Here is a 26,238-nt window from a genome sequence, read left to right on the forward strand (position 1 = left end):
TGTTCAATTGTTGTAAATGCTTTGTAGAAAAGGTTCGGCAAACCTTTAACAATGCATTTACACCATTTGAACAATAAAGGGCCCCCTCAGGGTCTGGGATTTACTCATGAGGTATAATCGTATTCATGATAAAAGTTTATTTATTATACAATAATTTGCAATAAAAAAAAATTTATGTACTTTGAAGAATTTGGTCGATTTGTAAACCGTTTCCTGATCTCTGGTTTTGTTTTTGTTGAAATTAAGATGGAATTTCAAATTTTCTATCACGAATTTCAGTAAAAATTTTAAGAATTTCAGCTCAATTATTTTCTGGAATAAAAGAAAAATGTTGAAAGATATAAAGCAGTTCAGTTCGTCAAATTAAATTGTTTCGTTATTACCAGACTAAGCGCAGTTGCTTTTCGTACAAAAAATGGTTCACTATAGTTAATTTCTAACATGCTTAAAACTATGCTTTTTTGCTTTTTTTGGTCCTACCTCTAGTTATTAGTAAGGGGCGGCGGTCGGTTTCTATTTAGACAAAAAAATGAGTTCACCATTGTCAGCCTTTTTTTTTGCTCCAGCTTAGTAATAGTAATTGACAATAGTCAACCCTCTTTCCTGGGAAATGGAAACGCCACCGCTGATCTCTAGTTAATAGCAGAAATAGGCGGCCAGGATGCTTTTACGCACAAAAAATGATTCAATATTGTCAATTACATACTATTGTCCTACAAAGCAAGACAGCAAAAAAAGGTTGACAACAGTGCACGATTTTTTGTGGGTGAAAGCATCCTGACCGCCTAAGTCTGGGTATTAGTTGTCAATGATAACTAATAACCAGACTTGGGCGGTCAGGATGCTTTCACCCACAAAAAATAAATTCCAACTTAAAAAATAAATGATAACTTATCATTTATTTTTTATGTTGGAATTTATTTTTTTATGATAACAAATAAATTATGAAATTCCTGATAATATTTAAATCGCAGCCCATTCATTCTTCATTTAATTTATTTCAAAAGTAAAAAAATTAGATCGTAGTAACTTAACGAGTTGCCCCAAATCGACACTATGACCGGAAACATGAGAATAAAAAAAAAAAAAATACCATAATACAAATTTTGACTAGTCGATATACTACATACATATGTATGTATATGGAAAAAAGTCAACATACTGCTTTACGTGGCACCATCGAAAAAGTTTGCTCAGACCTGCAGTAGCGGGAAAATCAGCTGATGTCAGACTCGGTAATTCGGCGTGATCTATAAAAATAGTCAGAATTTGGCGGGCAGAGAGCTCAAAACATAATTTCGGGAACAGTATTATAGTAGTCTCGTGACTCGTCAGTGAAGAACGACGAGACACTGGCAGTGTCGAGGAGTAGCAGCGTCTGTAGTGCGCTTTGCAGACTGCATTCTTATCAGGAAACCCTATCAGGAGAATCGTGGAGAAGGAGAAGGAGAAGGAGAGGGAGCGGGATGCGGCAGGAGCAGAAACAGAGTGCACAGAAGACAGAAGGGGCAGAGGTAGTGGCACGTGCTGACACACGTGCGAGCTGCGAGTTGCTACTCACGAAACACAATCAGTCTACCGTGAGCTTTCGTCGGGGGGTCTCGTTGTTGGTGCTCCATCTGCTCCACAACACCGAGTTTCCGTGCTGGTGAGGGAGGCTGCGACCCCTCGATGTCGAAGTTTGGCACCTGAAGTTGCAGTGATCTGGTTTGCACCGGAAGTGTAGCGGCCGGATGCGCCATGGCTCTCGGTAATAACACCACCTATATCTTCATTCACCCTCTTTTGCCGTCTGTTTTTCATCAGTGGTGAACTCTCGTTCTCAAACTTATTTATGTATTCTTACGCTTATATTCAAACTCTTCTATATATACATACATATATATATATATATATATATATATATATATATATATATATATATATATATATATATATATATATATATATATATATATCGAAATGTTTTCTTTTTATACTCCATTGCAATAAAAGTCAAGCAATTTTTCTTTAGATAGTGGCATTATTACATTGTTTTCAAAAACAAACAAAATATTAGCAAAACACATTCTTTTTACAAGCTTTTTTGTTGTTGTTTTTTTTCAATATGGTTGCCTCCATGCCATATCTTTTGAAGATTTCGGCTGTTTTTTTTATTTTTTATTTATTATCTTAGATAATTTAGTTAAAAGTGTTATACATAGTGTTGGGGTATACATGCAGATTATAGTATTGTATAGATAAGTTACCTATACAATACTACGATCTGCATACATCCCCAACAACACTATGTATGTATATACTGTTAACTTAATTAAAAACAAAATTTTCGGCTCTCGGATTTCAAAACATTATATGATTGCTTATGTATAATGTAGTTAAAAATTTATTTAATTTTAAATTCATCTTTTATATATATAGATAAATCAGTGGCCGGGAATCTTTTTTGAACTAGGAGCTAAACAAGAATAAAAAGCTTGTAAAAATCGAAAATTAACAGATCCCGACAGTCGCACCATATCAAATTATAAATCTAGTATATATGTAATTTCGAAAGAGGCTTTGTATGTATGTATGTTTGTTTGGTTCGTATAATCCGTGATGTTCAATTTAATATAAAAACAAATGAATATTCAAATAAATTTAATAAAATGTTTACTATTAGATTGGCCATGTTTAAGCGGTTTATATTACAAATACCGAGCGAAGCCGGTTAAAAAACAATAGTGTTTAAAAAGTTCTAAATCACATTTTATATATTATTAATTCAGATTAAGTTAAAATTTTAGAGACTTTTAATATAATACATCCAAATATCTTAAAATCAATTAGAAAATTATGGATCATATATACATATATAGTCGTAGTATGTATGCAGTTTAAACATTACTTGAGTTTTGGGCCATTTGAAATACAACAGATCTGAAATGTGACTAATAATAATAGATCTACAATTGAAATTATAGAATTATGAACGTGGTGAAATAAAAAAACTGGCCAAAAAATACAATGGAATATACAGATGGTAACAAAGTTTATGACATGTACATACATAATAATTGTATTCATAAAAATGATACGTATATCTACGTAAACAACATGTGATTCTGAGAGCCGCATGCGGCTCGGGAGCCACTGGAATAAATAAAACTTTATATTTAATTCTACAAAAAATATTTATTTAATAATTTAAAAATAGTCCGAAATTTTACGCATTCAATGTTGTGGGTGTATGTAAAAAAAGCTCAGTTTATATTTAAAACTCTCGTTTCGAAAGACGTTAAAAGTAACCCCTCCTAAAGTTAACAACGTATGCGTACTAAATACGAGTAGATTCTCACAGCTGTTAACTTGTTAAAATGTGTAAGCTTGTTTGTTTGTTTTACCGATTCGATGAAGTTTTCAGTCAATCTAAAACTAAAAAAATACATGTATGCGTGTACAACTTTTACATAACAACATCATAGATGCTATGTTTGTGTACATTAAATTTATAGCTGAAGGTTAAGTGTGTGTGTGCGTGCGTTGTGTTTTCGTCATCGTTCCGATATACTGTCTGTCCACTATGTATTTTCGTAAAATCGCGGCATCTGCGACTTTGGGTCAAATTCGCTACGAACGCAAATAAAACGCTCGTAGGTATGCACTTTTTCGTTTTCGTATATTATCGGAAAATTGCACGTGTTCAGCGGTGGCACGTGTCGGGGGCCACTCGCGTTTCCTGCGCTCGGCTGTAAATAAACCACATTTGACCGGTTAATTCGTCGGATTAATTTTACCGAGGTGGGTTCAAATTCGCCAACGATGCGAATTCCTTGCACGCCCTTTTTGGTCGCTGTGCAAATTTAAAAATGTTCCAATCTTGTACATTTGAGACCGTTCAGGGAACATCAGGCCGTTCAAGGAACTGATACAAACCGTGAATGTATCACAATCGATAATTCTGAAAAATGATACGAATTTTTGTTATCTCCAGGGAATATTTATGAAGATATAGTATTGTTTCGAAATAAAAATGAACACCACGAAAACGTGATTCGAGATCGATGCTATGTAGAAAAAATCTGTCGAAATCTCGAGGTTGATTTTTCTTAAGATTGATAATATAATATTTCATCCATTGATATTTCGTGTATTCAAATTTGGCATGAAATTTTTAGCAATCATTTGTATTTTTATTGTAAGTAACTACTTTGATTTTGCTAGAAGTATTTTAAATTGTATAGTGCTAGTGTATAAATATATATATATATATATATATATATATATATATATATATATATATATATATATATATATATATATATATATATATATATATATATATATATATATATTATATTTAAAAACAGAAATCTTTTTATATATTTATTTCTTTATAACATGCACTTCTACAAATTCACAAAGATAATACTAGTTTTTGAGAAACTTGAATAAAAATTATTTACTTTATGATCTTTTAAACTTTATTCGAATGATATTTATCATTTCAAATGTTTTCTCTTCGATTTTTGACTATAATTATCTTCTGATTAATACAGACTTATTATGTGTAAGCATAGTGTACATATATTTGAACTTTCATGTTTGACATTCAAACGTTTCAGTCTATGCTGAATATAAGTACATACATACATTTTGGAATCCAATGTAAAGTAAATGAATCAAATTTAGAATCTTAGCCAATAAATAAGCTTTTATGTACGTTTGGAATTTCTCACTCAAGACTGTTTTTAGTCAAAAATAGTTGATAATAATAGTGAATAACGTAAAATCCCAAAATAAGCAAGGACAAACCGGTATTGATGCATCCAAACTGGCCAAATCCTCAACAGATGTGTAAAAGCTTTCGTAGAAGAAGCCATAAAGTTAATGGAAATGGTGAAATTTTATTTTTATACCTGCATATTTTATTTGCTTTGCGTACATAAAATGGCTATGCGTAGTTCTTTGATGAACAATATCAAATTATATGTACATACATACATATATGCATGTGTTGTTATCTATTGTTGATAGGACTTTGTCTTGCGATTAGACATTTTCAAAGTGACAAATTGATAAAATAACGAATAAAAGTGATATGTAATAATATACTGCAAGTATCATATGTATGATAAAATATTATTTTGTCACGTATACTTGTTGAGATTGCAACTATGCAACATCAATTGAATAGCTTATGATGCAGTATCGGATTCCAAAGCTTTCAAAGTCTACTTCAAAATTATAAAAAAACGTTTATTACTTGTATGTATGTACTTAATTCATCGATTGTTTTAGTGCAGACAATGCTTTTTATGTTATACAGAATAAAAAGAAAAATTGGACGACGCATTTTTCCAGGACAACGACACAGGAAGGTTAATTATAATACATACTTGAACTTCCTTTGCTAACAAATGATTACCATAATTTTGCTTGAAGAAATGATCTCATTAACCCGGGGAATATTTGACGTTGGAGTGGAATTTATTTCGAGATTCATTATATCAATTTTTCATATTAACGTGTTTTTCACGCGTCTCGGTATATTTTGTGTATTTTTATGGCGGCTCGTGATAATTATTGCTCTTCTGCCTAATATTTCATTCGTCGAGAACAGCATGTATCGTCGCTAATAAAATTCCAGATAAAATTTACGATTTTACGACGAAAAACGCGTCCCGGATATCGGATGCGATATTCCAAAACAAACATGGGCCGTTTCACTACTACACCTACCACGTGTTAGCATTTCATAAATAGATCGATAATTCGTGGTTATTGAACTCTTATTGCTTGTGAAATTTCGATGCAAAATGTATTCATTAGCACCATCGGTAGAATGAGCTGTAATGTCACAATCATTGAAGTATAATGTACTTCATTCCCCATTCTACTTCAATGGTCACAATGGTTTAGATTTTCAAGTACATATATCTATGACAAGAACCCCTTGCATCATCGCGCAATTTCGTGCACTTTTTCTTGGAAAGGTCTAAAATGTATGTAAACAGGCAAAAAAGCTTAGGAATGCTGGGCTTGGATTTTGGTGACCGTTGGCGATTGTTTCGTATACTTGTACAAAAAATGAATACACCCGTATGTCTCGGTTCAATTATGGGTAAATTATCGAGCCAATTGGTATTGAAAGGGACTTCCCTTCATTGGGCCAAAACCAACAAATAATGCTCGCCAGAAAACTGAGTGGCGATGGGGAGATTGATGGTAGTGAATCAAATCTGTGATTCGATTTGAGAATGCCCTACTATGACCAATTGCTAAACTACTTCACGTGACAACTCTGATTAATTTAACTGTAGACACCGCTCACTCAATGCTCAAGGAACAAGTGCTCAATGCTGAGTTTTGATTTATTTTTTATGTCATTTACATACATACATATATAATATAAGGGAATATGTATAATCTAATACATAATTTCGAAAGAGACTTTGTATGTAACTATTGTTGGTTCGTAGAAACACAAATGAATATTCAAATAAATTTAAAATGTTTACTATTAGATTGGCCATGCTTAAGCGGTTTATATTACAAATATCGAGCGAAGCCGGGTAAAACCACTAGTATATAATATAAGGGAATATGTATAATTCTAATCCAATTTCAAATATTTTAGTTTGTGTGAGCTTATAATAAAACAGCAAAGTTCTATCAAACTTGTTATATGACTACATATATGAGTGATTTCACTACAATTTCAATTTCTTTAGTGACTTCATTATTATACATCTAATATATAATTTCGAAAGAGACTTTGTATGATTGTAAGTATTTTTGTTTGGGAACATCGAAAACAAAACAAAGTTTCTATGATGATTTGATATTTTTTTCGATTCAAATAAATTTAATAAAAAAACAAATGAATATTTACTATTAGATTCGCCTTGTTTAAGCTGTTTATATTACAAATACTGAGCGAAGCCAGGTAAAACAACTAGTATAATATATATTTAATTTCTTACATATGTACATATGTAAGCTTTGGGTCGTAGAATCCGTGACGTTAAATTTAATAAAAAATAAATGAATATTCAACTATAATAAAACTATTCAAATTAAGTTAATAAAATGTTAACTATTAGATTAGCCTTGTTTAAGTGGTTTATATTACAAATACCGAGCGAAGACGGGTAAAACTAGTAGTTACATATAATACGAATTTTATTCTAACATAACTGGATACTTTTGCATATTAATGAAAGTCGTCATCATCATTTACAACCATTCGTCATCCACTGCTGGATGAAGGCTTCCATTTTTTCTCCGTTTTGGGAAATTCTCATCCATTTCATTCCACACATTTTTTTTGATTTCATCCACCCGTTCCCCATGTGGCCTTCCTTGCACCCTTTTACATTCTCTCGAGTACCATTTGAGCACTTCTTTCGTTCACCCACCGTCCTTCTAGCTACGCGTCTCGCCCATTGCCATTTCAATCTCTTTACTCTCACCATTATATCAACTAGTGGCGTGCCGTGACACTTACAAACTTACGTATGTGCGAACAGGTTACAAGGGGACTCGGTATGACGTCACCAAGTAAGGCTGTGCGATAAAAACGGGGGGATTTCCACGTGTGATAATTCTCACCTAGATATTTCATTTTATATCCTTGAAGTGTGGAACGTCAAGCATACAGCATTCCACACTTATTTAAATTCATTGTACCTTATGCATCATTCTGGTTTTCAATGTCCACGATACAAAAATACTGTTTTTGCTTACCTTTTTCCCCGAAAAATATTCTTGAAATCATTACTTATTAGTGCTCTTATTAATTTTAATTTTGCAACCCTGGTACATAAAAAAATACATTTATTATACTTTGACATGTTGAGACAAATTCTATTTGCCATCCTATTTAAATGTGACTCCAATATGTATGCATATTTTTGTTTAAGTATTCATCATTAAAAAATAATGTATATACATACATATATGTATATGTATGTACACACAGTAGATAATTTACGTGAAAATAATGATAACGATTGAAGTATGTTTTATACATATGTACTTCAATCTTATTTCTTGGAAAAAAAACAAAGAATGTGCATCATATGTAAATAAGGGTAGCAAAAAATGCACTTCAAAGGTTCGCACGAGATGACACGATCGGATCCGGGATTCTTTTTGTCATAAATATTTATTTTGGAAAATCGTCATAAGATATGGCAAGTCACGCGTGCACAAAAAGTGCGGTTTCCTGAAATGGCATCGAAATAAATGCATGCATTCTGATTGTAAACATTTCGATGCACGTACGTATGTACATACCCAACGCAATGTTGCAAATGGTTAATAAATCCATTTCTATGTTTGTCATGATCGTATCCTTTTATGTATGTATATTGTCATAACTTATAAGTTACAGATCCCTTATTTTCTTAATAATAAAAAGATTGCATGTTTGTCTATACAACCGTCAATTCCCACAACTCAATGGTTTACGTATGTTTGCCATTGGCAAATAAACTAGGTATTCTTGTTTTGATATTTGTAACAAGTTGAAATATAGCTTTGCTTTCAGGGAATTTCCAATTCTTGTTAAAGTGATTCAAAGCATTCAATTGAATGTGTCAGAGTTTCGTAGGCATAACAGTAGATACCTACCACCCAGGAGTATGAACTTATGGTAGCTGCCAAGTTCATATACATATGAATTTTGACTATCCCGCCTTGTTCGACTATTACTATCCGGTTGTCCTATCATTACCTGGTCATTGACGGATCGTTTCCTGTACACATCTTTCACATAAAACGAGTGTGGCATCACAATGCGCAAGTGCGTTTCTGTGGCTATATTTTTTAGGCGATTAAGTGCCGGATAAACGAGCGTTATGTATCCGAAGGCACAAATTAATATTCTGGGCGTAGGTGCGTACTACCAAAATCAAAGACCAGGCGGCTTTGTGTTATTGTTACTTCATCTGTATACAAAGTATTTACTTTTATCGACAATTGTCGAATTTGCAAGTAACCGGATAATTCGTTTTGCCGGTTAATCGGACTTGGGCCACGTGCGCGCAATATTTGATTTCTGGCTATTTTCATCTTTGGTCTTTCTCCCCGTTGTTTATGTTGTCGCTGGAGGAAGTTGTTGTTGCAGGGATTTTCAACTTTTCTTTTTATGGTAGTAGACCGGTACTGACTCACCACCTATGTAATTGAACATAACTAAGGTAAAACTAATATGGATTAAACTTTGTATTCTTTTGGTTTACAATTTGGAAGTTGAACTCGTAAGTTGATCTGTCAACAAGATCTTTTATATTGTTTCGGTTGAATAACAGTCATTAGAAATTCTTTTTTGTATTCATCATATGACTAGTCTGCTAATTATGGTCCAATTATTTTTAGTATACTTAGTTATTTCTTGTTTTGAAGCGAAAATAAACAAAAAAATAATATCAAATGAATGCCGCAACAAATTTGGCACGGATGTGAAGTTTCATGTTTCCGGTTTTGTGCCCTTGACGGTATTGAATCGCTTGACCAAATTTGTTAAAGTTTCAAGTAAAATCAAAGCAGTTTAAGTTATAACAAAAAAAAATAGAAAATCTTTTGCACTCGTGTAGATTTTTATGTTTTTTCAAAAAAATCAGCCAAAGTGTGTACGTTTCACCCTGACGTCACTGTGTCTCATCGACCTGCCAGACAAATCAGCAGATGCTTTCATTATTATGTTTATGTAATATTACGTACAATTTCTAAATATATAATATCAATTTTTTTTATGATATCTCCCATTCTTCCTGATATACAGCAACTTGTGGATTCGCGAAAAATAATCACTTTAAAACTTACTTACTGGTAAAACGTTTCATTTGCTTTGGAAATATTTCGAAATAAATACTAGTTTGCTTAATGTGTCGAAAGGTATTCTTTCTTCAAACTAATATGATGCATAAAATTCAACTAGACTACTGCAATGTCCAAAGAATATAAAAGCTGCCGTTACTTAGATTAGACATCTGCTAACGTCAGTTGCTTTTGGCACAAAAAAGGGGTCACTATTGTTAATTTCTTAGAAAAACTGTGCTTTTTTAGAAGCCTCTTCTATATTTCTCTCTTGGTCGGAACACTAATGGAACGTTAGTAATAGTCGGAATAAATTTCGACTAGCCGCCCTTCACTTATGATCCGAGACTGGCGGACAAGATGCTCGACGGCTAAAAAAATGCTTCACTATTGTCAATTTCTATTGTCAACCATTTTTTTGCTCTCCTGCTTTCTCGGACAATCTAGAGGTCTATTGTTATGTTATGGCGGCAACTCGCCCGCCGAGCTCTGCTAATGACCAGTCTTCGGCGGACGAATGCGCCGAAACGGGATCCTTTTGTCAATTTCTATTGTTAACCTTTTTTTTGCTCTAGAGAGCAAAAAACAGTTAAGAATAGAAATTGACAAAAGAAAGCCATTTATTTCGAGCCGGCGCTTCGCTTTACTTACGACTAAAGCCCGGATAACCAAGGTGCCGTTCGTTGTTCAAATGTTGTAAATGCATTGTTAAAGGCTTGCCGAACCTTTTTTACAAAGCATTTACAACAATTGAACAATTAGTGGCACCTTGGCTATCCGTATTCTACTTATGACAGTCATACTATCATGCATTATGCTGCGTTTACACGAGGACAATTTTAAAAGATGACACTAAGCCAAGATGATATACGAGACGAATATTGGCTTGGATTATTGGAATGTCTTAACAATTGGCTTAGTATAAAGGCGCTTAAGAAGAACTTACGCAATACAATTCCACAAAAAAGGGTTAGGACTAGTCTTCGGCGGTGATGTTTCCATTTCCCAAGAAACGGGGCTAACTATTTTCAGTTACTATTGTCCTACAAAGCCAGAGAGCAAAAAATAAGATGGACAATAGTGAACTCATTTTTTGGGCAAAAGCACTCGGATGACATAAAAATACGCTTTGACAACTTTTTGTGAAATTATATTGCGTTAGTTCTTCTTGAGCATCTTTGAAAATTTGGATGTCTCGAGAGTGCGGCTCTCTTGAGTGCATTTATCTGATCACCATTAAATTGGTGTACATAGTGAGCATTATTTGAAATTGAATCCTCTTTCAAAAGAAATAATTTAATTTGGATTGTTTTATTTCAGTTAAGTGACATTTTTAGTCTAGTGTTCATTATATAAATTTATTTCGACACATAAGAAAGATGCACACAATTAATTCCTTCAAGAAGTGTAATTGCTAACCATTTTTTTATATCAATTATGCTAGCAAATTACCTCCTTAATAGAATATAACAGCTCTTTTAATGGTTATGTTGTTCGTTGACTGGGTCAGCCTATAATAAAAATATACAACCATAATTAATGACATCAAAATGATTTTACAATGAATAATGTATTTTACGGCAGATGTGTATTTCGAATTGGAAAAAATATAAGTAAAACGTCAAACTGTCTACAGTTTCATATCATTGTTATGTATTATTTTTTGATTGTTTTGGATGTCGTTTTGAGTCGTTTGCTTTTTGGAATTTGCTACCCCTGGAGCACGCGTTCAGAATACACCGGATGAGGCGGCTGATCCCAACATGTGCCGGAACGACGCATTTGGTCCCTCTGCTGCTAGCACCCATATTTTGAATACAAATCACACCCAAAACACCTACCAGCCCCTTCTGGTTTCACTTCTGCTTCACCTCATGCCAGCTGGAATAATACATACATATGCATATGTCTATATTCTTTTATATTAATCGCAGACTGCAAAACTTTGGTATGTTGTTTGAGCAAAGCTGGTTTTGTACACATGGGGAATCAGCTGTGCACGTGAGTTTTTTGCAGCGCTGGAAGTTTTGGTACTTTTTTTTATGTACGTATTTTCTGTTGTGCTCAAATCTTCATGAATCAAAATCTGGAATGATTAATTTATATTTCAACAGCTGAAGTTATACGAAGACATCTCAATTGGTACACTAAATATACGTATGTAGTTCCATAAATTATGAGTACATACATATAACTAACGGGTCAGCTCGGTCAGAAATTGCTAACCAGCGCACAGTGTGGCCGTTTGCAGATTTGCCTAGACACGCACGAACTTTGTTTTAAAAACGCTATATCTCAAAAACTGTAGCACACAATAAGCTGAAAATTTATTTTTGATGAATTAATATAAGGGTTCAGATATTGGGAGATTTTAATACAAAGCTGTGAACCGGAAGTGGTAGTTTACTTTCGCACAAAATTGAGGTTACATTACGTAGAAAAACAATACGATTGATATATATTTAATTACCATATTCGTAATCAGTGGGATAAAATATATCAGAAAAGTTGCGTTTCGATGATGATACAAGAAAGTTCGAAATTTGTTTATCGGTGTAGCAATTGACAAAATAAAGATACAAGTTTAACGTAAAAAATGAAGATTTTGTGGCAAATGTTTGCAGTTTCTTATAGTTGAATAGCTCAACTTTAATAATTTATTAAAATCGAGTAGAGGTCTACTTTTAAAAATCTTTTATATCAGAGAAAACTTTTTTGAGAATTATTTAATCAAAAATTTATCAATAAAGCTTTCGATTAGACCAATATTGACCTCCAATCTGGAAGATATAAACAGACCCAGTACAAATCTATTTCGTTGCATATCCATGAGCCACAAGTTTGATCAAGTGTGAAGGACTTTTGACACTACTAAATAAAATTTTACTAATAGCACATCAAAGTATAGATATTAAACGATATAAAACGACGATATTTATAGTTTTTTAGGAAAATATTGAAATCGTGAATGTCTAGGCAGATCTGCAAATGGTCACACTGTGCGGCGTAACATTAATACGAAAAATATTGGCATAGACCAATTTGACTGTGAATCAGATTCTTCAAAAAAAATTTTTATAAATAATCATATTGCATCTGAATTGTGAATTACAGTTACATATGAATTACACTGTTATCACTTTCGGTTCGCGTATTATTGTTTCGAATTAAATTAAATATAACCAATCTTTTTTTTAATTGGGCTATTTTTCCACTTTTTAAAAAGTTGTCGAGTAGTATCCATATACTGATATACAAATGATAAAAGTTGAATTGTACTAAGTATAATAAATGTATGTAAATTATTAAAATTTGAGTGCAACCGTTCCTTTCTGAGAATGTTCTGGAATAAGATGGAGCTTCTCATTATAAATGCGATAAATATGACCTTATCTTGATACCTTCCAATTTCTGAGTAACTCGACCGCTAGCTCCTGCACTTTTCCTCGAAAAGCTTTTATACGTTTTAGCCGCCTTGGCAAGTTTACTTCTGATTCGATGCGCTCGACGTGTTTTGGCATTTTGTGAATCACACGCTGTTTTATTTTCATCGATCGCTAATCTGAGATATATTCATGTGTGGCTGTAGAAAGTTTTGAAACAATGGGAGCCATTTTAGAATCTCGGTGCGAGCGGAAATTTGTCGCCGTTTACGGTCGTTTGATTGTCATCGCTTGACGAGGAACGGTTGTTGAGCCTTGCTTCAATGTTAATGGCACCTCGCAGGAGAATACTGTTATTGGTTATCACTTTTCGTATTTGGCTAACTGCATTCGTATCGCATTATCGCTTCGGATCTTTTGGCATTGGCGCGTCATACGCGACCGGTCGCTTTTATGCAACTCCTTGTTTTGATGGTGATGTGATGTTGGGTAGTCGAAGAAAGCATATGAGCTCGAGGCGTATCTGTGTCGTGTACCTGGATGTGTCCAATTGACGCTGTGTCGCCTGATCTGATGTGATAATGATGCTTGCTAGAAATAATATGAGAAATGCTCTCTTGTCTGACTTGTACCATGTTGTGATATTATATAATAGAAGATACTCATTGGGTCATTGGATGTAGCTCTATTCTGCTAACTCCACGAATCTTTTTTGTACAAAAGTAAATGGTAACAAATTAAATTGTCAGTAACTTTTACAGTGATTCAACATTGAACTAAATCTAATTTAAAATGGTGGTTCTGAATCGTACTTTTCGTGAATAGGTGAAATATTTGATACATATTTCAATTTTTGCTTAACAAGAGCTTTAACGAATTTGTTTGTACACAATATCAATCAATTTAATGTTTTTATCAGTTATTGATTCTATTCTAATACAAACTTTTTTGTTTACAGATAATCCTTCGTACTTTTCCGTGACGAGTGGAACTTCGAAGCAAAATCGTACTTCTGGCAATGTGGCTGGTTCTAAAGATGATTCCTCGTGTCCAAGCAATGTCGTTCCAATCAATCAATTTCCCAGGAGGATTAAGAGTGATTCGAATTCGATAGAAGAATCACTCACATATTCAGATGTTTCATCCAGCAATCATTACTTAGTGCCGAACGGTTTCAAATCTTCGCGTTCTGATTCGTCAAGAAGGAGTTTCAGGTCATTGTTGAGATCTTTATCTGCGAACGCGACCTGTTCCCAAGATGCGCAATCCATCTTGGCTGGAGAGCCACGTCCGACTGATATAGCACCAGCAGATCACGCTTCCATGTTCAGCGCTCGCTCTCACCGACGTTTTGCCCACTCGAGGAATCCTTCGGACATCCGCCATCTGGCTAGAAAGAAAAGTCAGGAGTCTTCCGACAATGACGATGTATTCTATACTATGCCTCTTTCCGGTAGTGGTAGGAGGAGGCATTCTTTAGGGGCGTACTTCGCCAAGGACAGAGTTCCCACGAAGAATTTGCTCAAAGTCACGTCAGTACCAAGCGAGGTACCCAAAACTGAAGCACCGAAAGCAACCACTGATGGATCTCCTGTGTGCTCTTCAAGCAGTCCGATCAAGAGCAATAAGAAGTCACATCCAGTTACCACTCTTCATTGTGATGATCCACCGTTGCCTATTAGCACAATTTCTACCACATCACCGCACAAGAAGAAGAGGTCTCGCTGTCCCAGCACTAAAGGTAATATTTGGAATAGGCAGCTTTCTGATGTACACTTTGTTGCATATAATTCAAATATTAACTTTCCTTCATTCAGAGACAATATTGTATACTATTACAACATTGTATTTCATATTTAGTTAGTTTTTCATGGGTTTCGGAGTCACCGATTTAGATACTTTCTAAAATTAGTGTTTTTATATATTTTTTTTACCACAAAAACCATGAAGATGTTCAATAAAATTCATCGCTTCCGCAGATCAAATTCAAGAGAGTACCTTCTCCAAACCCATCAGTCGTCTCTATCTGGAACGAACTGCTCAACGGTTTACCTTATGAACCACAGAGTTATTCGAGTGCTTATTATGCTACCGATGAGTCTGGTTCTCGTCTCGTTTAAAAATAGTAGATCGAAAGGTGGGGCCACTTTCAATCAATATTTGCAAATCAATATTATCGCATACCTACTACTCAATCGAAACGCCCGCCGGAAGTTGGATGAGTCAATTTTAATCATTAACATTTGTTTAGATTAGACAATGCACAAAACCCTATTGCGAGAGCTCGGGCAGAAGGCATTTTGATCAGAAGTGAACCCAAGAAGAGCGAGAGGTCAAACTGGACGATTAGTCGCTTTGAAGTTTGTACCGATGCACAATTGATTCGCTCCAACTTCAATTTAAACATACGCAAATGACGACGGAAGGAGAATTTGACGGTGAAATTTTAATGAAATGATAATATCCCAAAGTCATTTTTGTCCAAGTTCGTCCTCTACTTTATACCAAGTCTCTGAAATCGGCAATCCAAGAGGTAGTCGTGAAAGCTCTGACTAACGCTATTCTTTGTCGTTGACAGTTTACTTTTATGTGTATAACACGTGTTGGGATTTTCTTTCCTGTATTTCACGGCACTTGTTTTCCTGTTTACAGTCTGGATTATTTTTAATTATGTCTGCCTTTAAACTGTGAAATGAAATTAGTGGTTGCCACGTGTTGCTCATCTACATTCATTACAAACTACGTACATACATATGCCTAAATAATTAATAAATAGTTTTACAAAAAACTACTATGAAACAGAATACAGTTACTGGAATTGTGATGTCACATCACTGATGTGACATCAGTTAAGGGCATTTAGAATAAGTACTTATATCTACTATTAGGGCATCTTTACTTAAGAAACTATTATTTACATACATATCAGAATTGTGCTACAGTGTGAGACAGTTTTTATTTGCATTGGGTGTATGCCCCCCGATCAGTGCTATGGGGTTTCAGACTCCTGAGACAAATCTTTTGTTTTGCTTGATGATTTCAACTCTCAATATTTCAAACAACGAATATTTTCAATTGTATTATGTAATTATTTTTAATTTTAAATTCTTTTTTCCTATTTTTTTTACAATTTTTAAAATGTAGCCAGCAGTGTGGCTCGGTGGTTGCGTTTATGTTTAGAACCGAGAGGTTACCGGGTTCGATCCCATGCTAATCTTTAATGCTGCTGGTCAGACTTTGATATTTGTGACCCCAAGTCGATCGTTTCCTATCAGAGTTTGCCAATTTATCTGGTTTCATTGTTGAAACGGTTCCTCTATAAAATTGGCAAATACCATCCCACCCGCTATGTCACCGATATCGAAATTTGATTTACGTACAATATGTAAAAAATTATCTACAAGTCTAAATCCATACATGTCTCTATGGATTAATTCATCATATAGTTAATAGTTAATTTCGTGTTCTTCAACATCTCGAAATTCAGCGATTTATATAATAAAAAATGCTGCAATGTTTGTAATTGGCTAGGAAGGTGCATTGGGGTTTACCTGTTAGGCCTTTTTGGTATATATCTATGTAAAAATACCTACATACAACTACACACTTTCAATGGATGTTGACGTTGTATATTCACTCATTTGGTGGAAAAAATTTTAATGGCTTAAAAGCTCTAACTAAGTAAAATAATTCAACTGCCATTTTAACAGCATATGCGTGTGCTCTATAGTGCTTTGGTAAATTAAATATGCTATATATTAGATATGATGAACAATGTTTAGTCTAATGAAATTCTCGTCAGGGTGGCTATCTTTCTTTGTGTTTTTATAGTCGACCCATTTCCTCAATAAAGATAAATCTTTTCGGACTATCAAACTGACCGCCAATAATTTTACAAAGTTGAGAGATAATTGAACTCGTTACATGCGTATTATTTCGCTTGAAATTAATTTTAACCGTTTGTAATTAAATAAATACATACATACGTACATATGACGTTAAACTTATTTTAGAACTTAATCGATGTACATACGTATATGATCAACCATATTTATTAATTTATATAAAATACTGTCCGTTTTTTAGTACTAGCTATTCAAGAGAAGTCGCTCCTGTCACTATATATTTCAATGATGACACTTTATGGATGTCGCATCCAATCCATTGTACGTATTGACCCGCTCTAATTTTTGGACTATAGATCATCATTTACAGCCATTCGCCATCCACTGCTGGATGAAGGCCTCTCCAACACGCTTCCACTCGTCTCTGTTTTGCGCAACACTCATCCATCTCACCCCGCACATTTTCCTAATTTCGTTCACCCATCTTCCTTGCGGTCTTCCTTTTACCCTTTTGCATTCTCTCGGGTACCATTCAAGCACTTCTTTTGTCCACCTTTCGTCCATCCTCCTAGCTACGTGACCCGCCCATTGCCATTTCAATCTCTTCACTCTATCCACTATGTCCACTACCCTTGTCATACTTCTCACCCTCGTGTTCCGCTTTCTGTCTTTCCTCGTTATGCCAAGCATACAGCGTTCCATACTTCTTTGAGTGCATTGGATTTTATGTAGCATCTTGGCGTTCAGTGTCCAAGTTTCACATCCATACGCCATCACTGGCAAAACGCATTATGTACATATATATATACACAATTGTAAACCTGCTCCTTATTTACCCTTTCTAAAAATTTTCATGTTTGCGCTTCAAATATGTGATGTAATTGCTATCAAAGAATGGCTCAGCGCATACATTTGTACATTTGATAAAAAGCGAATTTAGCCTTTTCTTATTTCATTTCTGAAGACGTAAATGCAAACTCAAACAACGAACTGCCCAATATGGTGGCGTTTAAGAGAGTTACAAAAACAAATAGTACAAATAGTAGATAGTTCGCGTGGGTTACTCTCAATGGATGGAATTTCGGATGCCAGATGTTCCGTGATCGAGATTTAAGTGACGTGTGCGAGATCGCTTTGTGCAGAATAATAACCGAACCAGAAGATGATTTGATAAGAAAAAAGTCAAATAAAAGGCTACTAGCTATCAAACTTCACCGTCTTCAAAATATTCGCAATCTTAGGGCAAAAAAATACAGAGCGGTGCACGTGGCATGTGTTTTTTTTAGATACTTTTAAACATTGTAAAAAATGTGCTGTGCCTTGCACATATTCATGGAACGCTAAGCACGCCCCGCCCCGAAATGACCCTCTGGGGTGTTTTCGGTAAATTTTATTCTTGTATTTATCATTGCCTGACAGTGATCGATAACGGTGTATCCCATATTTGAAGAAATGTAGGAGACCACCCACAGCGGGGAGCCATGCACACGATGTGCCGTTCATCGCTGTGTGTTTTCGCGTTTAGACGTGTTTATTACGATTATTTTTCATCAGAATCGATTTAAATGTCCATCGTTGACCAATCCGCGCAAAGTTTCAAAACGATAGGAAGAATGTAGTTATTACGAAGTGAAATATAAAAGAACCTTGTAAAAAAATAAGCTAGTAAAAAGTCAAGTATCATCGGTAAAGTCAAACACGATTTCAGACAAAAATACTCGTAAAATAGGCAAATACTCGTAAATTTGGTTCATGTATTGTTGATTTTTGATTTTTAAATGCTTTACATTTACATTACATACTATTAGGGAAATTTATCAGTTCAAGCTCAATAAATAGGTTTTTGAGCTCTTTTTCCTATTATGCTGTAGATTAACATTAGAATAATCTAATACTATGATTACTAACCAAATTAAATTAAATTGTAAAATAGAAAATGATCAGTAGATCAGTAGCTATTCAAATAGATATAAGATGTATTGTGAACATTATTACATTATATATAAACATTATTACGAAATTATGTTCACAATACATCTTACATATATCTATTTTAATAGCTACTGATCTACTGATCATTTTCTATTTCACAATTTAATTTAATTTGGTTAGTAATCATAGTATTATATTTAGGGTAAACGGACTATGTGAACCAGTCACAGGACAACCGGTCGCTCTAGATCGGTCACACGTGATCACCCGTCACACTAAAACTGGTCACACCCTAAAATCGGTCAATCAGTTTTCTCGTGACCGATTTTAGGGTGTGACCAGTTTTCTCCTGACCAGTTTTAGGGTGTGACCAGTTTTCTCATGACCAGTTTTAGTGTGACGGGTGATCACTAAACCCCGGACCCAGAAGGTGCCGCGTATTGTTTAAATGTTGTAAATGCATTGTTAAAGGTTTGACGCACCTTTTTTACAAAGGATTTACAACAATGGAACAATGAGCGGCACCTTGGCTATCCTACCTCTAGTGATCACGTGTGACCGATCTAGAGCGACCGGTTGCCCTGTGACTGGTTCACATTTGATTAGTAATCACTTGATGTAGGATAGTCACAGTGCTATCCATTGTTCCATTGTTGTAAATCCTTTGTAAAAAAGGTTCGGCAAACCTTTAACAATGCATTTACAACCTTTGAACAATACGCGGCACCTTCTGGGTCCGGTGACTAGTAATCACCGAACCTATATTTTGAGTACGGATAGCCAAGGTGCCACTCATTGTTGTAAATGCATTGTAAAAAAGGTTCGACAAACCTTTAACAATGCATTTACAACGTTTGAACAATAAGCGGCACCTTGGTTATCCGGGCTCTAATTATATTATTCTAATGTTAATCTACAGCATAATAGGAAAAAGAGCTCAAAAACCTATTTATTGAGCTTGAAACTGATAAATCTCCCTACTATGTAGTATGTAATATGATTCAGAAAACTTTTCCCGAATCACTGTATGCTTCATTGAAGTTTGCGGAATGCATTTATTTTCTCAACAAAGAGTCCTTCTCAGCGATGCCTCGGTATTATATTATATACTAATCTAATTTTTTTTATTCGAATTGTCCATGTGCATGACTGCAAACGTATGTATGTGATATATCATCGCATGCATTTCTTTTTTATCCAGTTCATTGTCTTCAAACTCCCTTCCCTCAGTGGCTAAAACAGCGACCGTTGATTTCGTAATTTGTTGTCGAGGCATGGGTCATATCGGTCGTTATCGTTATCAATATTCCTGGAAGGAAGGTTCACCGGTGGGTTACCGAAGTGGCAGTTATCGTCGATCGCAGTTCAGCAACTCCTTTTGTGGTGGTTCCAAGTCCATCAACATTTCAGCCGCGTGCGCCTTCCCCGCCACATCCACGGCGCCATCTCTCTGCCCCGCTCCTTCTTTTCGCTTTGCGCACCAAGCAGTTGGTTCGTCACAACGCGGTCAGCTCATCGTCTCCTTCGCACGCGATTTCGTATCATTTTGTACTTCACCCTCGCTGCCACTTCTTTTCCCCGGATTTGATTCACACCAAAACGGCCACAACGTCGATCTGCGTTGGATTCGTCGATCTGAAGTAACTTTTTAAGTTTAAAAAGTCGTATTTTACCCTCGCAATCAAAATCGCGCGCTCCGTTCCGTTGAACCCGTTCGCATTCGTAACGGTGGGGTTTACCCCTGACTACTGGCTTTTAGAACAAAACTTGTGCGTAATTTTCATTTGACTTGTTTAGCTAAAAAGTAAACACTAAAACGTGGTTTCAGGTGAATGCTCCTCACACTTTGTGTGTTGTGATTTTATGATTTGCTTTTGAATCGTGTACACGATTCGTTTTTTTCAAATATAATCAAATTCGAAGCATCATGTGCATACATACGTCTTGGATCAAACTCAAGAATTAGTTACGAATCAATTATTATTGAAACTTTGAATGCCATCATGTATGTGTGGAAGTTAAATAAGTATAATTTCTGTGCGAAAAAGTGTATGTGAATATGCAGATTTTTTTTTTATCTGGCTTCGATCGACTCGGGAATATTAAATATGTTTTCAAATCAGTTGGGACCTTGACGCCCAACTTGTACAATGGAATGCACATTGAATAATTTTCGTATCCGATTTTGCTTTGAAAATCTTTCTTTCGAATGATATACATGTGTATTTGAACTGTGTAATTACTCAATATTTCTACAATATGTATTTATAGATCGAATGTTTACAGTATTTTCTAAAATAACAATATGCTTTATTGTCAGTGACAACAACTGGCATCTAAAGTTCGAAAGGTCATTTCTGATATCGTTTCAAGAAGTGTCATAAAGTACAAATTTGTTTACAACGTTATTTATTTATGTACGTATTGTATCGTACGAACGTACGTATATATTTTCGGCAAAAATTTAAATCATCGTTTTGTTTATATTTTAGAGATGGAGAATATAGTCATCGTTTCCTGTAGGGATTCACCCGAAGCCCAGCTATGGGCTGAATATCTAATATCATGCTTTGATAAAATGATGTCAGAACGGGCCAGACAGCATTATAAGTATGTAAAATAAAATCAAAAATGAACTACTATGTACAGTGAGTGAACGTGATAATGAAATTATTATTTTATTTAGGATCTTATCCATGCATATTGAAGAAGTAACCGAAGAAATATCAGACAATCCGAAATTAAACCAACTCTCTAAAGCCAAACTACAATTGCTGATCATGTGTCCGAAGTTACTGAATTATGTAGAGCAATTGAATGCAGATGCTGCCAATTTGTTAATTGCATTTCAAATGGATAAGGTTTTAACGATGCTTTTGGGAGTGGACGACAATTCAATCAAAGAAATACACAAAAAAGGTTTGTTTGAAAACATAAATTAAATACAAAAATAAAGTAAATCAATTTAACACTTGCTTTTCATAAACACTAGCTTTTCCTGCTTACGACCGATGGCAACGTATGGCGATGAAAAATCAAGATAATACATTCGTTGACAACTTTTTGAGCACTGCTGTAGATATTCTAAGCAAAAAGGTTCGCAATGTTGTTGAAAGTACTAGCTTCTCAATCATTCCAAAGAAAATTAAACCGGTAATTATTTTAATTTTAATTATTTTTCTGTCTTACACGAATACATTTTTTAATTTATTATTTGTGTATTTAAATTTTCAGGGTCAGAACAGGGTTATTGCTTTACTTAATGAGCCTTTATCAAACCAGGATGTTATAAATGTTCACTTTGAGAAGAAGGGTGCACTCATTCCGATCAAATCTTTTAAAAGACGAAATCCTTACACTCTTCAATTTGACGTACCAGGTATTCTTATTTTTGCCGCTTTTCTTTTATTTACAATGTTTAATGTATATTTATGTAGTTTCATATTTAATATCAATAGATTGTTGCCTGGAAGTTTCAATGCTTATTTGTATAAAAATTGAAAAAAACGGAGTGTCTTGTGGAAGTCGACAAATAAAATGCGAAAGCAGATTACGAGAATTGGATCAAATTTTGCGTGCAAGTGACAATCCCTTGGAATTCATGTGCCAGGTAATATTTAATCTAAATATGTACATATCTATCACAAAATAAGAAAAAATTAAAATTGTTGCTACTATTTTTAGACGTTGGGCTTCAAGACAACTGACAGAGATCAACTTGATAGTTGGATGTTAACAGCGTTCCAAAAAAATATTCCACCACATTTTAATCTCTTGTTATCGCCCTTACAAGCTGGTAGTAAAATTAATAATACAAGTAAGTGTAATTTTTACAAGGCTTTTTTTATTTATTTAATCAATTAACGAAAGAAGAAACTTAGTACATGGTTTTTTTTGTTATAAATCATAGGTGTAGATGAATATCCAACTCTATTGCATTTTGCTGCACGCTTTGGATTGGAACGTTTGTGTTGGCAATTGTTAGAATGTCCTGGCGGTGAGGCAGCCTGCGATACAAGAAATGTTCGACACCTTACTCCTGCCGATCTTGCACAGGCCCACGGATTTCCCGAAATAGCTAAAGTACTAAGCGGATTTATGGTAAAAATAAAAAAAAACTTAAAATTATTAAGAGGTATTACATTTGGACAAAAACTATTAATTTGAATTCTTTATTTTTATAGCAAATGACTGAATTTTCCAACTTGTACTATTATTTGAAGAATATGAGTGAAGAATCTCCAGAAGCAAATGAAAACCCTTGTGGTAAATCTACTAGTAGTTTCAAAGTACCGAAAACACCAATAACTCCCGATACAAGTCGACCAGATCCCTTCAGTGAGGAGTGTCTTCATAGATTGGAATTGAAACATGTAGATCAAAAGATTATCAAGCACCCGGTCGTGGCACAAGAATTGCTCTATCAGAATGACTTTGGACTCAATCAACCTTCAATGAATGATAATAGTATTCAGAAAGCTATTGAACATGATTATTTGATACAACCGTCCAATAGAAAAGTGGAGATGGTGAATGCCACCATTTCAGACAGGCCAAAGCAAATAAATCTCACCGCAAACAATAAAAATAGATCTGATTTTAACCCTATGTGCATTGCGAAAGATTTGCACAGCAATGCTGACCCTAATGAAAGTCAGATTAGTTCAAATATTATCACTAGGGCAAATTCGCATACCTCCAGTGTTGGGTTTGGTTCATCTCAAGAATCACATTCAGTTGTGACACCTACAGGCCAAGATGAATTAGCTGAAATTATTAAAGATTTTAAAAATAACGTATTTACTATATCGGAAGTAGAAAAGTTGGTTATGGATTGGCGAAATAGGAATGAAACTCAGCAGTCTTTGAAGGAAAAACAAGAACAATTGAATAAAATGAGACAAGAATATGACAAATTACAACGACGGATTAAAGATGATATGAAGCGGCCAACGCCATTCGAGAGGGTGCGAAAAATCTTCTCTAAAGGAAAATCAAAAGGTTAGTTAATATCAATTTCACTACAAATTGTAGTTATAATTTTTTTTCCATCTAACAATTTATTTTCTACAGGTGCAAAAGGTGCTAATACTGAATCTTCATCGAATTCACAAAGACCCAACAGTGGATTGAGTGTTCACAGTGTATCTAGTAAGTTTTAATACATTATAAAAATAATATTAAACTTATTGTACAGCTTAAAAATTTCAATTCCAACTTTACAGGTTCATCTTCTGGTCGATTAAGCACAGCAAGTGGTGTGAGCATAGGTGAAAGTGGGACACAGTCCGACAATGAAGATATAAAGGTATTTCATGGATATATAATATAAATATTCATCGCTATTAGAGCAAACGAATTAAAACATATTTTGCATTCAATTTTCAGATGTTTACAAAAATTACGGGGGCCCAAGACTCTGAAAAGCAGTCATTGAATAGTCACGAGTTGGATGATTATTTGATTCCACCTCCACCCAGACCGCTTTGTGGAAATTCGTTCCAAGATAATAAAATTCATCATCCACCCGGTTCCAGTTTTTTAAAACACGATTATAAAATTCAACATCATATGGATACAATAAACGAGCGCGAAGCATCCACCTCATTCCAAGACGTTCATTACGATAACCAAGCTTGTATTAAAATCGTATCAAAATTGAATAATGTTGCAGAACACAATTACATAAACATGTCACCGGCATGAGTTTACATGTGAATTGTAACACGATTATATGTACATATATTATTTATTTCATTTTTTCCTTTGAAATATTTGGCGAGTTTGTTTCGGCTAACAGTCAAATAATGTTTAAACTTTAATCACGTAGCCATAAAATGTACCTACTATTGAAATTATAGTTTAATTTTAAATACATATTCATAAGCACATAAATATGTAAATATAAACCCACCGTCAAATCATGCAGTGTATGGTGTAAAAAATAACTTTGTCGAAAACTAAATGTAATCAAAGGGTGTTAAGATCAATGTTTCACTTTTTTAAACAATTGGCTCATATACATACATATGTATGTCATTTTTTCATGCCAATAAATGAAATTACTGCTTAAGGTTGTATTGTTATATTTTCATATATATTTCATCATTGTAATTGTATAATATCACATTAATAATGTATATTTCAGGAATAGAATTTTCGTGTTATTGTATACAGTAACGAAAAGTGCCTTACATTGATTTATGTATATTAAAAATAACAGCTACGAAATATTCTTATCTATTGTACAATGCTTCGAAGTGTAAAATTTTATTGTCTATATTTGTATGTAGTTATGATTTTATATTAAAAGTATGTATGTATGTATGTACATATCTATGTTTTACCTCAAATTGTCGATGTCAGATATATTAATATGTATTCAATTAATTTATGAAATTCTGATCTGAAGTTTATCTAGTCTTTCATAAATATTAATCTCAATGTGTATATTTTAACGGGTCATTAAATAAACTGGTTGAATGAATTTGAAAGCAAAATTGTAAGCTATTCATAATAATGTTTTTTTCCTATATTATGATCTCCTAATTTATGAGTAGGTTTTGCTTCACCGTATAATGTTAGTTGTATTCAATACGATATGAATAATTGGGATGAAATTCACTTTTCAAAAGGATCATATAATATATTCAAACTGTATCAGTTTTGTGACAATTTATTTTGAAGGAATTTTCATAACAATATAAAATAAATACAGTGTATTAAAAACAATTTCAATTGTAAATTTGTTAAAAATGACTAAACGTGAACAATAAAATTTTCAATAATCCAAAAATATCACTTTTATTGGTCTTATATTTCTAATAAGGCATAATCACAGGATAAATTTATATAATATATATATATTTATGTATATTATTTACGTAAGCAGAAATCAAAGATGAAAACAAAACATTCAAAAATTTTTGGTTATAGACTATTATTTTATTATTATAATATAATGACTATAATTAGTGGCTTTGTACTAATTGTTGATAAATTAATTTGATTCGTGAAATATTAGTTTTAAAAATCATACAAAAATAACGTTAATCTGAAGTATAATAAAATAATACACACATAAAGCAATTAAAAAAGAAGAGAATTTTATAATAAACAAGATATGTTATAATAGCCTGAAAATGTATGTAACCATGAAAGTAAAGAAAGAGATCAATTATGTAAAATAGTTAAAAGCATGATATTATAAATAGGATAAGTTAGAAGATTTTTATATTATAATAAATATAATTCATCACATATAAATTTAA

General features: G+C 33.8%; 1 protein-coding gene across 1 annotated transcript; it reads left to right on the forward strand.

The window, feature by feature from the left end:
• The first annotated feature begins 1,260 nt into the window (after nt 1–1,260).
• stumps (DBB domain-containing protein stumps) lies at nt 1,261–25,759 on the forward strand. The gene is made up of 13 exons (XM_077431726.1): nt 1,261–1,750; nt 14,149–14,931; nt 21,460–21,577; nt 21,654–21,886; nt 21,960–22,120; nt 22,202–22,346; nt 22,426–22,577; nt 22,652–22,784; nt 22,878–23,068; nt 23,152–23,968; nt 24,041–24,118; nt 24,193–24,275; nt 24,356–25,759. Exons 1-13 carry the CDS (start codon nt 1,741–1,743, stop codon nt 24,671–24,673), a joined length of 3,222 nt encoding a protein of 1,073 aa, XP_077287852.1. The 5' UTR covers nt 1,261–1,740; the 3' UTR covers nt 24,674–25,759.
• The last annotated feature ends 479 nt before the right edge of the window (nt 25,760–26,238 follow it).

Source organism: Arctopsyche grandis, chromosome 5, assembly GCF_051622035.1.
Source record: "Arctopsyche grandis isolate Sample6627 chromosome 5, ASM5162203v2, whole genome shotgun sequence".
Taxonomy (NCBI): domain Eukaryota; kingdom Metazoa; phylum Arthropoda; class Insecta; order Trichoptera; family Hydropsychidae; genus Arctopsyche; species Arctopsyche grandis.